The sequence below is a fragment of the Populus trichocarpa genome, chromosome 15, assembly GCF_000002775.5.
Source record: "Populus trichocarpa isolate Nisqually-1 chromosome 15, P.trichocarpa_v4.1, whole genome shotgun sequence".
NCBI classification, from domain to species: domain Eukaryota; kingdom Viridiplantae; phylum Streptophyta; class Magnoliopsida; order Malpighiales; family Salicaceae; genus Populus; species Populus trichocarpa.
The window spans coordinates 9577041-9593436 of NC_037299.2; the positions used below are offsets into that span (position 1 = coordinate 9577041).

The 16396-nt window shown below is 29.5% G+C and overlaps 1 protein-coding gene across 2 annotated transcripts; it reads left to right on the plus strand.

Moving 5' to 3' along the window:
• Nucleotides 1-12522: 12522 nt before the first annotated feature.
• LOC7474870 (E2F transcription factor-like E2FE) lies at nt 12523-16104 on the plus strand. Of its 2 annotated transcripts, XM_052447417.1 has the most exons (12): nt 12523-12904; nt 12994-13061; nt 13190-13242; nt 13330-13407; nt 13545-13604; nt 13739-13847; nt 14175-14242; nt 14317-14389; nt 14479-14540; nt 14654-15056; nt 15619-15700; nt 15775-16104. In XM_052447417.1, the coding sequence occupies exons 1-12, from the start codon at nt 12813-12815 to the stop codon at nt 15779-15781; spliced, it is 1155 nt and encodes a 384-aa protein (XP_052303377.1). In that variant the 5' UTR covers nt 12523-12812; the 3' UTR covers nt 15782-16104. The 2 variants fall into 2 exon arrangements, with proteins under 2 accessions (XP_052303377.1, XP_002321561.3); XM_002321525.4 differs by having other exon boundaries at nt 12525-12904; nt 15619-16104.
• Nucleotides 16105-16396: the final 292 nt, after the last annotated feature.

The following is a 16396-nucleotide window of genomic DNA, read 5'->3' on the forward strand; positions in this document are numbered from 1 at the left end:
TTTGTGTAAACTAAAATAATAATACTCATATAGTTCTTTATCTAGATATTTCATTTGGCTCTCACTGTTGTATTTATTTTGGCCTCGAATAGCTATTAGATTTATAAGTGCTTTAGAGAATTTAATTTTTATCAAAATTATCAAAGAAATGGAATTTTTTTTTCCACTTATATAGATGATTTTTCATTAAAAATATCATGTTATACTCCACTTAGTGTATCAAGATATAAAAATCATTAAGAGTTCAACTTACATCTTATCATGCCATAACGAACATTTATTTCAACATAGGAATAAGTAGGAAATAATAATTTTCTAGTACTACAAAAAATATTATATGACTTAATTTTCTATTTAAACCTATATTTTGGGATCTATAATCAACTAGGTATGATTATCATTATTTAAAGGCTTTAAGCCTATTTTCTTTGATGAATTATTCACAAGCTCTCTCGATAAACTTTTGGTTAATGGATCCATAATATTTTCCTTGTGTTGACCTTTGGGTCACATGTTAATATTTTATATATTTTAATGATAACAATTATATAGAAATGAACTAATGATATGCTTGGATGAAATTAAATTTAAACAAATTTATATGAAAATCACATCAACATGCATGGGGTACTGAATGAAAAAATCAATCAACAAATTCAAGATACAATGTAAAGGAAAACTTAGTTTTTAAGTGTTCATTTTAGTGCTTAAATGTAAATATTTATATCATACTTGATAGACAAATTAAAATGAATGCACAAACTTCAATTTGCATGCATTTAAAAAGAAGTGATAAAACAATTGTAAAAAATTACCGGGATTAAATCTGATACATCTAGTATTCTATATGAACCGGTTGACTTTTTGGTGATACCAAATTAATCGGTCGACAACTTGTTCATATGTAATGAACATATGAGAATTTGTAGGAATTGGTCAACCGATCGACTTGACCGATCTAAACCAGTTGACCGTTTTACTTGTTAAAAGAATAATAACGGCTATAAACAGTTAATTTTTGTAAGAAACATATACATAACTTGTCTAATTACAAAATAAAATATAAAATTTGAATATATATCATATACAAAGTAAAGAGTATAGGAAATTTCTATTCCTATACTCTTTACTTCAAGAACTTTAATTATATTGGTGGTTAATTGTGTTTGTTTTGTTTAATTGAGTTAATTGCAATATTTGTTATTATTAGTGGAACACCTAATTCACCCTTCCTTAAGTGTTATTGTTGCCTTAATCATAGAACAACAACCTAGTTGGTCACACGCATAAGAACCAGTGGTTGGAAATTAAACTGAGATGATTAATCAAGTGTGACTTGATTGTAAATAAGTTTTAGAAATTGAGGATTATAATGTAATTTATACGAGTAATTACAATTCTAGACCTAGAAAAATCAAGTAGGGACTTGATTGAATAAATTTCTAAAAATTATATTGAAATAATGTATATGATATTATTCAAGGGTAAAATTGATATTTTTTTTTCATTTATAGGGTTTTTAGGTTTCCCTAAAAATAGAATGTTATGCCTCTTATTTTTTGAGTAGTAAACAATATAATACATAACACCTGAAAAACACAAAAAAAAAAAAGAGTTAATATTTAAAAATATAACAATCTCTCTTTCCTAAAAGTGTTTGAAAGATTTCTTATAGGTGGTTCGTGTAAATTATCGTTAGAGACTAAACACTTGAACGATTTATGGTTTGCAACAATCTAACATTTAAGTAATTATTTAAAGCCGAAAAGAACATCTTATTTTCAAGTAATTTTTATATAAACTCTAAATAATCCTAAATTTATTTAACATGATCTTGAAACTCCTGTAAAATTATTAAATTTACCATTTCTGTTGTGTATATATGTTTCATGAAACCTAACATGAGGAATATATGTGATTAAAATACTGGTTCTCTTGTTGTATTTACTTATTGTTCTAAGACTTCCCTTAACATGAAGGTCCCATACTAATTGCAAGATGATATATATATATATATATATATATATATATATATGTCATATTCTTTTTCCAATATAAAGGAGTTGTTTCCATTATGCCACATAAAAGAGCTAACATATATATATATATGTCATATTCTTGCTATAACATTTGTTGATGCACTTCCTCAATAAATTTATAGGTTAGGAAAAAGTTGAAAATGAAATAACAACTCTCAAGAAACAAAAGTTGCAATTTATTATGAATCTGAATGAAAGATACGGGGGCGAGTCACCTTAATGCTATGCCTTGCCTGTTGAAGTATATCTGCTATAGTATTTTAATTTCAATTATTTTTAAAAAATATGCATGACTCTTTATTTTAAAAAGTATGGATGTGATAATAATTTTTAAGGAGATAGCTAAAGCATAGTTTTTAGACCCGGCCCGGTTCAAGGTCCGGGTTTCGGTTTTTGACCGGGTTAATTTAAAAAAAAAATCAAAACGACGTCGTTTTAGTAAAAAAATCAATGGGTTGTAACCGGGTTTTTGACCGGATCAACCGGGTCACACCAGGTTTTTCCTTTTCTTATTTTTTCTTTAACCCGGCCTGATTTCAGTCCTGGGTCGACCTGTCGGGCTGGGCTGGATTTCAAAATTATGAGCTAAAGTAGTTTTTTAGCCATTTTAGCTAGAATTTGACAAGCATGAATGTGGGTGCCTATCCTTTTTATTGACTCTTGCTAGCTATTATAGTTAAGGAGTGATGATAGATATAAAGAATATGGATCCTCTTGGCTAAATACTATGGTGAGATGTTCTTGATGTTGGTTCGAGGCAAAGAAATTTAGAATGAATTCATAAAAGAACTTGTTATGTGTTGACAATTGATGTATGATTTGTTTCATCATATACAAGTAAGCTTGAAGGATTTATTAAATTGTGTTACTTATGAAATGTTTATGGATATTGATTTTTTTTATTTAACAAGATGTAATTTAATATCTTAAAATAAACATCAATTAATATGTTTATATATTTATATGTGTTTGTGTCCATATGTTCAATTAGCTGACCATTAATTACAAGATCTGTATATTATATGTTCATATTTTTTTTATTATATTTATTTTATTTGAAATAATTTATGAAATTATAATTTTTTTTAATTTCATCATCTTTCAACTTTTTTATATGTCAAATTTTGTCTCTGTTATTTTAATTATTATTTATTTTATTTGAATAAATTTATAAAATTAGATTTTTTTTTCAATTTCATCATCCTTAAACTTTTTTATCTATTATATTTGGTTCTCTTTCTTTTAATAAACTTGAAAAAAAAAATTTAAAAATATTTTTCAGTTTATTTTCTATGACATAACCAAATACTAGAAAGTGTTTTTGAACTTATTTTTCATGACACTACCAAATATAAAAAAATAATTTACTTTTAGGAATTCATTTTCCATAAAAACTATTTTTTAAAAAACAAATTACTTTCCAGCAAACAAGAGAGACCTAAATCAATTGCTATTATACCCTTACTCATTCTTCCAATTCTAATTTGTTATATTTACCCGTTATTGACCTTTTATTTACGGGACTCTTACAATCTTCAATTGTCTTAAAATTGTAACTTAAGGTAAACAAAAACAATTCTCAATCTGATATAACAATCAAATTTAAAGGTATGTTCAACATCATAAAACTGGACAATTAATAAAAAATTTTGTCAAAAATTTGAATTTCACCTACTATACTATTTACTTAAATCATCGAGGTTCTTGAACTAATTTGTTAAAGATTTTTATTTATAATTATCATAACTTCTTCCGCATAGTTTTTACTACTTTCAATCTAAAAAGCATGATTGTATGCATGATTCACACCGACCATCAATGTTTCTTGCCAAAGTATTATGCATTAATTTATTCTAGACTCCCTTCTATTTTTATAAATAGTCTCACTCAAACTTGCAAAATTTCCTCCTTTAAATAATATATTTATAGGATTTATCGCTAGTTAATCTTTTGTGCACTGATATTTGCCCTATTAAATAATTATCTTGATTTATTAATTTTTGACCGAGGGTTTACAATAACTTTGTTCTAAGTGATAAACATAGCCATTGAAAAATATGTGTGTAAACTTTACATTAGGACACTCTTTAAATTATCAAGAATGCATGGTAGGTGGCTATTTTTAGGGAGTGCACCGCGTTCCCAAAAATTTTAAATTTTGTTTTTATTTAAAATAATTTTTTTTAATGTTTTCATATCGTTTTGTTGTGCTGATATCAAAAATAATTTTTTTAAAATGAAAAACTTTATTTTGATGCATTTCTAAACGAAAAACACTTTGAACCGCTATTGCTACCACAATCCCAAACAGGCGTTTGTTTGGGAGTGTGGTTGCGATTGCTTTTCAAAATGCTTTTAATGTTGAAATGTATCAAAATGATGTTTTTTTTATTTTTTAAAAAAATCATTTTTAAAATTAGCGCATCAAAACAATCCAAAACATACTAAAAAAAATTAATTTTTAACAAAAAAAAAAATTTTGAATTTTGGGGGACGTTGGAGGAGACCTTACATTGCCTTAATCTGATAGACCAAAACTAAAAAATTAAGAGGTTAGGGATTTACCTGTGTTTGACTGAAAGTTTAGGGGGGTGTTTAGAGCAATTTTTCTGGTTGAAGCAAAATATTCATTTAGTTTTTATTTCTTGAAACAGGGTTCCAGCAGGGCTGATGGAAGTACAGGGAACTTGGCTGAGAGACAATGTTATTATGAGCATGTTTGAATGAAGCGCCACCTACAGTTATATCATTCATCAACAGTTTCTTCACGGACCCAAAATGAAGTGCATAATGTGCTAAATTCTGGTGGAAATATTTTGTTTTAGCAGACCTGGTAGGAAATTGGATATAAATTAATGTCATCTTTTCTTTTTGAAAATCCCAGCATTTCATTGTAGCTGCTTGTGATGAAAGCTATGTTTCTGGACCTAGTCAATGTCTTTGAACTGAAAGTTGTCTCTGTATGAACTTGTTATAAACCTGTTGTTTTTGGACCTTTTTCTTATTTTTTTTCATTTAACAGTAAAACTTTTGCCAGTGTTATTCGGTGTCAAAGATGCCATGCCACGAAAATGGCTTATTTAGGATGAGTGTGTTCTGGTTGATGTTTTTCTAAGTATTTTTAATTTAAAAATATATTAATATATTAAAATTATCTAAAAATATATAAAAAATCAATTTTAAACAAATAAAAAATTAAAAAAAATTAATTTTTTTTAAAATGTTTTTGCAACGCGAAATCAAATGAGTTTTTAAAGTGGGATGAAGTGGTGGTTTAATTATTTATTTTATTTGAAATAATTTATTAATATGAATTTCCAGATTTCTTATATAATTGAAAATTGTCTCACCAACTTGAAAACAACTCAAAGATTTATTGAGAGATGTTGATTTGGTAGATTACTAAATCAAAATAAGTAGTTTTTGACTTTAAACATTTCTTAGTGAAATACTATTAGATTTACTTGGTTAAATAATAAACGAGATGTCTTAAACTATTCAAACTTTTGTGTAAACTAAAATAATAATACTCATATAGTTCTTTATCTAGATGTTTCATTTGGCTCTCACTGTTGTATTTATTTTGGCCTCGAATAGCTATTAGATTTATAAGTGCTTTAAAGAATTTAATTTTTATCGAAATTATCAAAGAAATGGAATTTTTTTTCCACTTATATAGATGATTTTTCATTAAAAATATCATGTTATACTCCACTTAGTGTATCAAGATATAAAAATCATTAAGAGTTCAACTTACATCTTATCATGCCATAACGAACATTTATTTCAACATAGGAATAAGTAGGAAATAATAATTTTCTAGTACTACAAAAAATATTATATGACTTAATTTTCTATTTAAACCTATATTTTGGGATCTATAATCAACTAGGTATGATTATCATTATTTAAAGGCTTTAAGCCTATTTTCTTTGATGAATTATTCACAAGCTCTCTTGATAAATTTTTGGTTAGTGGATTCATAATATTTTCCTTGTGTTGACCTTTGGGTCACATGTTAATATTTTATATATGTAATGAACATATGAGAATTTGTAGGAATTGGTTAACCAATCGACTTGACCAATCTAAACCAGTTGACCGTTTTACTTGTTAAAAGAATAATAACGGCTATAAACAATTAATTTTTGTAAAAAACATATACATACTTGTCTAATTGAAAAATAAAATATAAAATTTGAATATATATCATATACAAGCTATTTCAAGAGAAAAAAAAATCTCAAATCATCAATTTTAAATCATACTCATATTTGTGTATTAAAACCTGCATATTTTTGTAAAAGAGTAAAAATTCTTACACTCACTATACTTAAACACATATATTTTAAGTGTTATTGAGTGATCTATAGAGATATAAGCTTTGGTTGTATTATCTACTATTTGAGAAAGTGTTGCTACATTTTAAACAATTTTAATTCTTCAAGAGTTTAAGTGAAAAACTCTTTGTCATTGGTGAGGTACATCATCAAGGTAAAAAAATCTTGAAGATAATATTTTTTTCAAGTGGTGAAAAAGGTCTTGGTGAAGATTCATCAAAAACATTTTAATTTTTGACTTGGATTAGTGAAGATTTTAATACTCAAGACCGATTTGGTGTTTAAGGTATGGATATAGGTTTGCCGAACCATGTTAAAAACCGAGTTTGAAATTTCTATTCTTATACTCTTTACTTCAAGAACTTTAATTATATTGGTGGTTAATTGTGTTTGTTTTGTTTAATTGAGTTAATTGTAATATTTGTTATTATTAGTGGAACACCTAATTCACCCCTCCTTAAATGTTATTGTTGCCTTAATCATAGAACAACAACCTAGTGGGTCACACGCATAAGAACCAGTGGTTGAAAATTAAACTGAGATGATTATTCAAGTGTGACTTGATTGTAAATAAGTTTTAGAAATTGAGGACTATAATGTAATTTATACGAGGAATTACAATTCTAGACCTAGAAAAATCAAGTAGCGACTTGATTGAATAAATTTCTAAAAATTATATTGAAATAATATATATGATATTATTCAAGGGGAAAATTGATATTTTTTTTTCATTTATAGGGTTTTCAGGTTTCCCTAAAAATAGAATGTTATGCCTCTTATTTTTTGAGTAGTAAACAATATAATACATAACACCTGAAAAACACAAAAAAAAGGAGTTAATACTTAAAAATATAACAATCTCTCTTTCCTAAAAGTGTTTGAAAGATTTCTTATAGGTGGTTCGTGTAAATTACCGTTAGAGGCTAAACACTTGACCGATTTATGGTTTGCAATAATCTAACATTTAAGTAATTATTTAAAGCCGAAAAGAACATCTTATTTTCAAGTAATTTTTATATAAACTCTAAATAATCCTAAATTTATTTAACATGATCTTTAAACTCCTGTAAAATTATTAAATTTACCATTTCTGTTGTGTATATATGTTTCATGAAACCTAACATGAGGAATATATGTGATTAAAATACTGGTTCTCTTGTTGTATTTACTTATTGTTCTAAGACTTCCCTTAACATGAAGGTCCCATACTAATTGCAAGATGAGATAGATATATTCTTTTTCCAATATAAAGGAGTTCTTTCCATTATGCCACGTATAAGAGCTAACATATATATATATATGTCATATTCTTGCTATAACATTTGTTGATGCACTTCCTCAATAAATTTATAGGTTAGGAAAAAGTTGAAAATGAAAGAACAACTCTCAAGAAACAAAAGTTGCAATTTATTATGAATCTGAATGAAAGATATTTGGGCGAGTCACCTTAATGTTATGCCTTTGCCTGTTGAAGTATATCTGCTGTAGTATTTTAATTTCAATTATTTTAAAAAAATATGCATGACTCTTTATTTTAAAAAGTATGGATGTGATAATAATTTTTAAGGAGATAGCTAAAGCATAGTTTTCAGACCCGGTCCGGTTTAAGGTCAGAGTTCCGGGTTTTGACAGGGTCGCCCGGGTCAATTCTTTTTTTAAAAAAAATCAAAACGACGTTGTTTTAGTAAAAAAAAAATCAATGGGTTGCAACCGGGTTTTTGACCGGGTCTTGCCGGGTCACACCAGGTTTTTTCTTCTCCTATTTTTTTTTCAACCCGACTCGGTTCCAGCCCCGGATTGACCCGCCAGACTGGGCTGGGTTTCAAAACTACAAGCTTAAGTAGTTTTTTAGCCATTTTAGCTCGAATTTGACAAGCATGAATGTGGGTGCCTATCCTTTTTATTGACTCTTGCTAGCTATTATAGTTTAAGGAGTGATGATAGATATAAAGAATATGGATCCTCTTGGCTAAATACTATGGTGAGATGTTCTTGATGTTGGTTTGAGGCAAAGAAATTTAGAATGAATTCATAAAAGAACTTGTTATTTGTTGACAATTGATGTATGATTTGTTTCATCATATACAAGTAAGCTTGAAGGATTTATTAAATTGTGTTACTTATGAAATGTTTATGGATATTGATTTTTTATTTATTTAACAAGATGTAATTTAATATCTTAAAATAAACACCAATTAATATGTTTATATATTTATATGTGTTTGTGTCCATATGTTCAATTAGCTGACCATTAATTGTAATCTTACAAGATCTGTATATTATATGTTTATATTTTTTTTTATTATATTTATTTTATTTGAAATAATTTATGAAATTATAATTTTTTTAATTTCATCATCTTTCAATTTTTTTATATGTCAAATTTTGTCTCTGTTATTTTAATTATTATTTATTTTATTTGAATAAATTTATAAAATTAGATTTTTTTTTCAATTTCATCATCCTTAAACTTTTTTATCTATTATATTTGGTTCTCATTCTTTTAATAAACTTGAAAAAAAAATATTTAAAAATTATTTTTCAGTTTATTTTCTATGACATAACCAAATACTAGAAAGTGTTTTTGAACTTATTTTTCATGACACTACCAAATATAAAAAAATAATTTACTTTTTGGAATTTATTTTCCATAAAAACCATTTTTTAAAAAACAAATTACTTTCCAGCAAACAAAAGAGATCTAGATCAATTGCTATTATACCCTTGCTCATTCTTCCAATTCTAATTTGTTATATTTACCCGTTACTGACCTTTTGTTTACGGGACCCTTACAATCTTCAATTGTCTTAAAATTGTAACCTAAGGTAAAAAAAAAACAATTCTCAATCTGATGTAACTATCAAATTTAAAGGTATGTTCAACATTATAAAATTGGATAATTAATAAAAAATTTTGCCAAAAATTTGAATTTCACCTATTATACTATTTACTTAAATCATCGAGGTTCTTGAACTAATTTGTTAAAGATTTTTATTTATAATTATCATAACTTCTTCCGCATAGTTTTTACTACTTTCAATCTAAAAAGCATGATTGTATGCATGATTCACACCGACCATCAATGTTTCTTGCCAAAGTATTATGCATTAATTTATTATAGACTCCCTTCTATTTTTATAAATAGTCTCACTCAAACTTGCAAAATTTCCTCCTTTAAATAATATATTTATAGGATTTATCGCTAGTTAATCTTTTGTGTACTGATATTTTGCCCTATTAAATAATTATCTTGATTTATTAATTTTTGACCGAGAGTTTACAATAACTTTGTTCTAAGTGATAAACATAGCCATTGAAAAATATGTGTGTAAACTTTATAGTTACCACATTAGGACACTCTTTAAATTATCAAGAATGCATGGTAGATGGCTATTTTTAGGGAGTGCACCGCGTTCCCAAAAATTTTAAATTTTATTTTTATTTAAAATAATTTTTTTTTATGTTTTCATATCGTTTTGTTGTGCTGATATCAAAAATAATTTTTTTAAAATGAAAAACTTCATTTTGATGCATTTCTAAACGAAAAACACTTTGAACCGCTATTGCTGCCACAATCCCAAACAGGCGCTTGTTTGGGAGTGTGGTTGCGATTGCTTTTCAAAATGCTTTTAATGCCGAAATGTATCAAAATGATGTTTATTTTATTTTTTTAAAAAATCATTTTTAAAATTAGCGCATCAAAACAATCCAAAACATACTAAAAAAAATTAATTTTTAACAAAAAAAAAAAATTTTGAATTTTGGGGGACGTTGGAGGAGACCTTACATTGCCTTAATCTGATAGACCAAAACTAAAAAATTAAGAGGTTAGGGATTTACCTGTGTTTGACTGAAAGTTTAGGGGGGTGTTTAGAGCAATTAGTTGTTTTATTATAGAGTGGCTTCCACCTGCTAAACTTGTTGACAAGCACGTGGCTTGCACTTGATTGGAAGCCATTAATTTTAACTAGAAAAGAAGAAACTCCCTCTCGGCAGCTAGCTTGGCTGTTACCGGAGCATCGGAGACAACAACGTTTTGGGTGGTTTTTTCTATGTGTGGATGTTGGAGATGGTGTGGTTTAGATCGGTTTGAGGGATAGGCACCAAGTGACTGGTGTTATTGTTGTTGTGTCGGGGAGGAAGGGAGAAAAATGTCTCATTGATTTTTAGTTTGAGAATGTTGTGATGATTGTTTTTTATTATAATAATTTTTTTTTAAAAATAATTTTTACACTAGCACGTAAAAGTAATAAAAATATATTAATTTAAAATAAAAAAATTAATTTTATTTTAAAAATTACCTTAATTTGGAATTTGAGTCCCTGTTGAATTCTTATCCCTATAAATTAAATTGTATCCCTTATAAAAGTTTTTTTATTTAAGAAAAGACTTAGGGGCAGGTAATAAGCAATTATAGTTAATGCAAAATTGTATTTTCTCTCTTGTTTTTTTTTCTTCTGATTTTTCTCGATCTCTATCATTTCTTCTTCTATTTCTCGATTTCTATTGTTGAGGGCGACCTTAAGATGTTGCTGAACTCATTAATGTTGATGGAGGAGAGAGGAGGGAACATCAATGGAAGAGAAAGGTCTTTGAGAGAGAGAGAGAGAGAGAGAGAGAGAGAGAGGTACTGAGGGTTGTTGTTTCCTAGAGAAATAGAAGAGAAGACGACCTGGAGCTAGGGTTTATTTATTTTTATAATTCAACCCTTCCATTCCTTCTTTTTTTGGTTAAATAATACGAGACTTGAACATGTTTCCTTATAAATTTTAAAAAATATCATAAAAAATAGGTCAAAAAATATTAATATTATGATAAAAATAACATAATTTACAAAGTGATAAAATTATCATCAAGCATTTAACCATTTGTCGTCTTATGACTTCTTAATGGCTTTTTGGTATTTTTAAGGAAAATTGGTAATTCTTTTTCAAAGTGAAAATAATTAATAAAATATTACTAGTACATCTTGAATTTTTTAATAAAAAAAGAAAAAAGAAAAAAGAAAAAAGAAAAAACACTTAGCCCCCTCATCCGCCTCTCTCTCTCTTGTCTCCTCTCACCTTTCACCTACTAGATTCCAGCCAGAACTCCAGCCATCACGTTAGCACTTTTCATGGACCACACCTCCCTCTAATTTCCCAGCAATAAAGAAACGGCAGTAGACCATCAAAGAAACTCCATGCAAATCAACAGCAACCACCCATTGAATCAGAAACAAACTTGCAGCCTCTCCTCCTCCCCCGATCAACACAAAACTCCCGATCGACATGTGGAAACACAGCCACCGTGACGCCAGCCACAACTCCCATACACCATGATAATTTGACATACATTATGAATGAAAATCTCTACAAGATCAGTTCTAAATTATGTACTGAGGTTTTTGATAATATTGAAATTATTGCTCCAAACCATGATAATCTACACATCGTGGGGTAAAATCATCTAATATTATGAAGTCTTGATGCCTTTTATGTATAAGAATACTGTGTATGTAGATATGCTGGTGTGATTTTAAACTCCTTCAATTGCGAGCTCAAACCCAGAGAATGCATGGATGATGTTTTCGTCACCAAATTTAAAACATTTTTTAATTTCTACCTCCAGCAACTTTATTTTTTTTTATCCAAAGAAATATTTTTGCATTGGAATAGAAAAGAGAGAGCCTTTTACATCTCAGATTACAGGGGAAGATGATCAAGTGTTTAAATGAGACTATATATAGGGGCATCCAAATATATATATATACACTCATAATTCAACTCGATAATATATTTGAATATAAGTTTTAATAGCATCACTTTATTATATATTTATATATATAAAAGCATCATCCTAAATGTAAATAATAATAATAATAATAATAATAATAATAATAAAATCTAACTATTTTTTTAGGGTTAAAAAATGCTTTCGTGTATGTTTTAAATTGTGATGCACAATGTCTTTTAAAATAGTTTTTTGATTAAAAATATATCAAAATATTATTTTTTATTTTTAATATTAATATATTAAAACCATCATAAAATACTAAATTATTCTTATTTAATAATACTTTTAAAAATTATCCAAAAAACAAAAACACTCCACACCAACCATCATGGCATCATAATTATTAATTACACAAACGGAGAGAGCGCGTCTACGTGAAAAAAAGAGAGAATGGAGAATTCAAATTCCCGCTAGAGCCAAGTTTTTAAAAGACGATTAACCCTCCAAACGTCTTCTTCTTTTTACTCTTCCTCTGTTCAAAATTCCAAACCCCCGCCTACAAAAGTCAAACAGCAAACCCTCTCTTCTCCAATCTCCGCCTTTCTTCCTTTTTAACGGTATTCACCTCTCTTCCCTTCCTCCCTCTTTTTATCAAATAAAATCCACAGTCCTTACAGTTCCATTCACTGCATCAGATCTTCAGCCAAATAAGAAGATAATGGCTTTGTCCTATACCGATATCATAGATCCCCCTTCAAGGCATCACGCTTATAGCAGAAAACAGAAATCTCTCGGTCTCTTATGCACCAAGTTAATAAACCCATATTTCCCTTTTCCTTTCTTTCAAAAGCCCAGAATTTTCCCGGAATTAAATTGATTTTTATTTGTTTATTTTGCAGTTTTTTGACCCTGTATAATCGAGATGACATTGACGTGATTGGACTTGATGATGCAGCTTCTAAATTAGGTTTTTATTATTTCTTTATTCGACCCTGATTTTGATAATTTACTGGTTATTATGGTTTAGATGTATTGATTTGTATTTTGTTCGGGTGGAATCTTGAATTCCTTTTTTAATGGGTTTGTGATTTGCAGGAGTTGAGAGAAGACGGATCTATGATATAGTGAATGTCTTGGAGAGTGTTGGGGTGAGATTCTTGATTTATGATGTTGTGATTTTTTTATGTTTGTTTTGTGAGTTCTCTTATATGTTTTTTCCCCTCTATTTTCTTTAGGTTCTTGCAAGAAAGGCAAAGAATAAGTATTCATGGAAGGGATTTGCTTCAGTCCCTAAAGCTTTACAAGATTTGAAGGTAATATAAATAACCCAAAAATCAGAAGAAAAAAAATTTCAGGTTTTGTTTCGTATATTTGAGCTAGATAAGGGTTTTATGAAGTGTTGTTATTTTTCGAAAATTGGACTGATTTTATGTTGTTGGTGATATAATAGGAAGAGGGTTTGAGAGATAATGTCAATACAATTGATAGGCAAAGCAATAATTCTGCGAAAGTAAGTGGATTTTTAAGGGTTTATTTATTCTTTCTTCATGAACATACTGTGTTTTAAAAAGGGTTTCTTTCATTCGTTTTGTTGTTGGGTTTTGGGTTAATCTGTCTTTTGTTTGCGTGTTTTGAATTTTTTAGGTTGCAAATGATGATGAGGACGAGGACGATGACTCTGATTCTAATCCTAACACAGGAAGCCAGAATGAGAATTCTAGTATTATCAAATCTATGGCTGTGTCAAGATCTGGTAATGTCCTCTCTTTTTTATGAACATATCTATACTGATGTTTTCTTTTTTTCTTTTGTTTTTCCAGTATGTTACATCACCTGTACTCGTAATTTTTTTCCCAGAATATGTATATGATTTTGAAAAGCAATTACTTTAACGAACTTACAAAGATCCTTTAATTATTTATTCTTGTGATGTGTCAAACTGGAACTAGACCTTTGTTTTGTTCAAATTTTTTGGGTGGACTTCAATTGTTGTCAATTGGGTCATTAAGGAAACGGTGGATATAATTACCCATCTACTTTTCTTGGCATCTTATAACAAGCTCAATTATTTTTGTTACAGATCATCGGAGAGAAAAGTCGTTGGGGCTTCTTACTCAGAACTTCGTGAAGCTCTTTGTGTGCTCCAACGTGAGTGAAATCTTAAAAGAGTTTAATTATGCCATTATCTGTTACTTTGGTGCTTATGAGGGATTCATTTTTAGGCAAATTTGATCTCACTCGATGAATCTGCCAAGTTATTACTAGGAGATGGCCACAATTTGTCAATTATGAGAAGTAATTTTTCTCACCTTATCTACTTTTGATAAGAGCTATTGGTGATCTACTTCTTTGATTTACATCCTCTGAATAACATGATTGTACAGCGAAAGTAAGGAGGCTATATGACATTGCAAATGTGCTGTCTTCTCTGAAACTTATTGAGAAGGTAATCAATTACGACACATACTTGTTGAAAAACTAAAAGGATCATGTTAGCTTTTTTTACTCAAGCGCTAATACAATTCTTTGAAGTTCTGATGTTTATTAAATGTGTTGCAGACCCACACTGCTGATACAAGGAAACCTGCATTCAGGTGGTTAGGCTTCAGAGGCAAATCAGAGAACGGATCTGGTGATCCTTTGGCTCCTTTTGAGTCTAGGAAGAGGACATTTGGAGCTGATATCACAAACACATGTTTCAAAAGAAACAAAATGGATTCTTCAGTTGACGGGGATAAAAGCCAGAATCTGAAGATGCAGCAAATAAAAGATGAAAATATGGTAACTGTCGCCGAGAGAGGCAATTTTGGTCAGGATTTACAGCAGAAGTCGGGAAGTTTCCAGTTTGGCCCCTTTGCTCCTGTTAGCGTGGCCAAAGCGGGAAACCCTGAAGACAATGTGACTCGAATCTATGATTGGGAGGGTCTTTCGTCTACTTTTCGTCCTCAATATCACAACCAAGGTACAATCTAATGCTTAGTTAAAAATTCAGTGAAATAGTTTGATCATATCAGTTTTCAAGTTCCAATTATTTGACGTTAGGTTCAGAAATACATGTGCAGCATGAAACAACAAACACCCGTCTTACATAACCTGGTCAGCTTTTGATTTCATGTTTCCTTGTGATATCATGCAATGAGTTGGACAGCTGATGACTCCCTTGCTGAGTTACCTGAAGGCATGAAAATTGTCAATAGGCTATTGTTTAGAAGTATGCTAGTAGAGCTATACATCCAAGAAAAGCAAATAGGGTTTGCATAGGTCATATCACTTTGTTTATCCACTACAGTGGATTGCTAATATATCTGGACCCATTCCCTTGAGACCTCCACTTTTGAGCAATCCTTTTGTCGTCCAGTTTTTTTTTTTTCTCCTTGTCCTATCCACATTCTTTCACTTAGTTCTCTATTCTTGTTGTTAATCGTTTATCTTGATATGCCTTATCATCCAATTGAATTTCTTGTTGAATTTTTAGAACCCAAGTGGGGAAATATGAAAAGTTCATAAGCTGATACTTTTTGCAGCTCTGAGAGATCTCTTTTCCCATTACACGGAAGCATGGAAATTATGGTACACTGAAGTTGCTGGGAAGAAACCATTACACATCTCCTAATTTTTCCCATTACACGGAAGCATGGAAATTATGGTACACTGAAGTTGCTGAGAAGAAACCATTACACCTCCTAAATTCTGATACTTTGTGGCTCTGCTTTTCGCTATGACCAGTACAGTGTTGGGCTCTCAAAATTCTTCTTTTTGTACTTTTTAGGACAGAAGAAATGGCTTCAGGTTGGATGCACATTCCCCGTGCACCATCTTAGCATGGCCACGCAATGTTCTTTATCTGATGCATCGAAGCAAATAAATTTGAATATATGGTCTTTTCTCCGTAGGTTAACTAGCTACGAAGTTGCCTTCGATTGTGCAACATATCATTTTCTTCATGGGACAGCAGCTGTAGCACAAAACAATACTCTCCTGACTCTTTTCTATCTTGAACTTGTTCTGCATCTCCTGATTGTTTCAATACTCTTATGATGCCAGAAGGTATAAAAGATATTACAGATAAAGTCTCTGCAAATGTATAATTGAATGGAAGCTTCTCATCCCATCTAACACGGGATAGATTGCATTCGCTAAACTATGGCTAAATCAACTATGCGAGGAACAAGACGAATGCTATTAAATCTTACGTCAATCACATTTACAAACACCCTGATGTCCTCTGGTTCTCTTTTGGAAGTGATAGTACATGAAGCATTCAACTTTGGGCAACAATGGCGAATGGAATATCGTCATTGC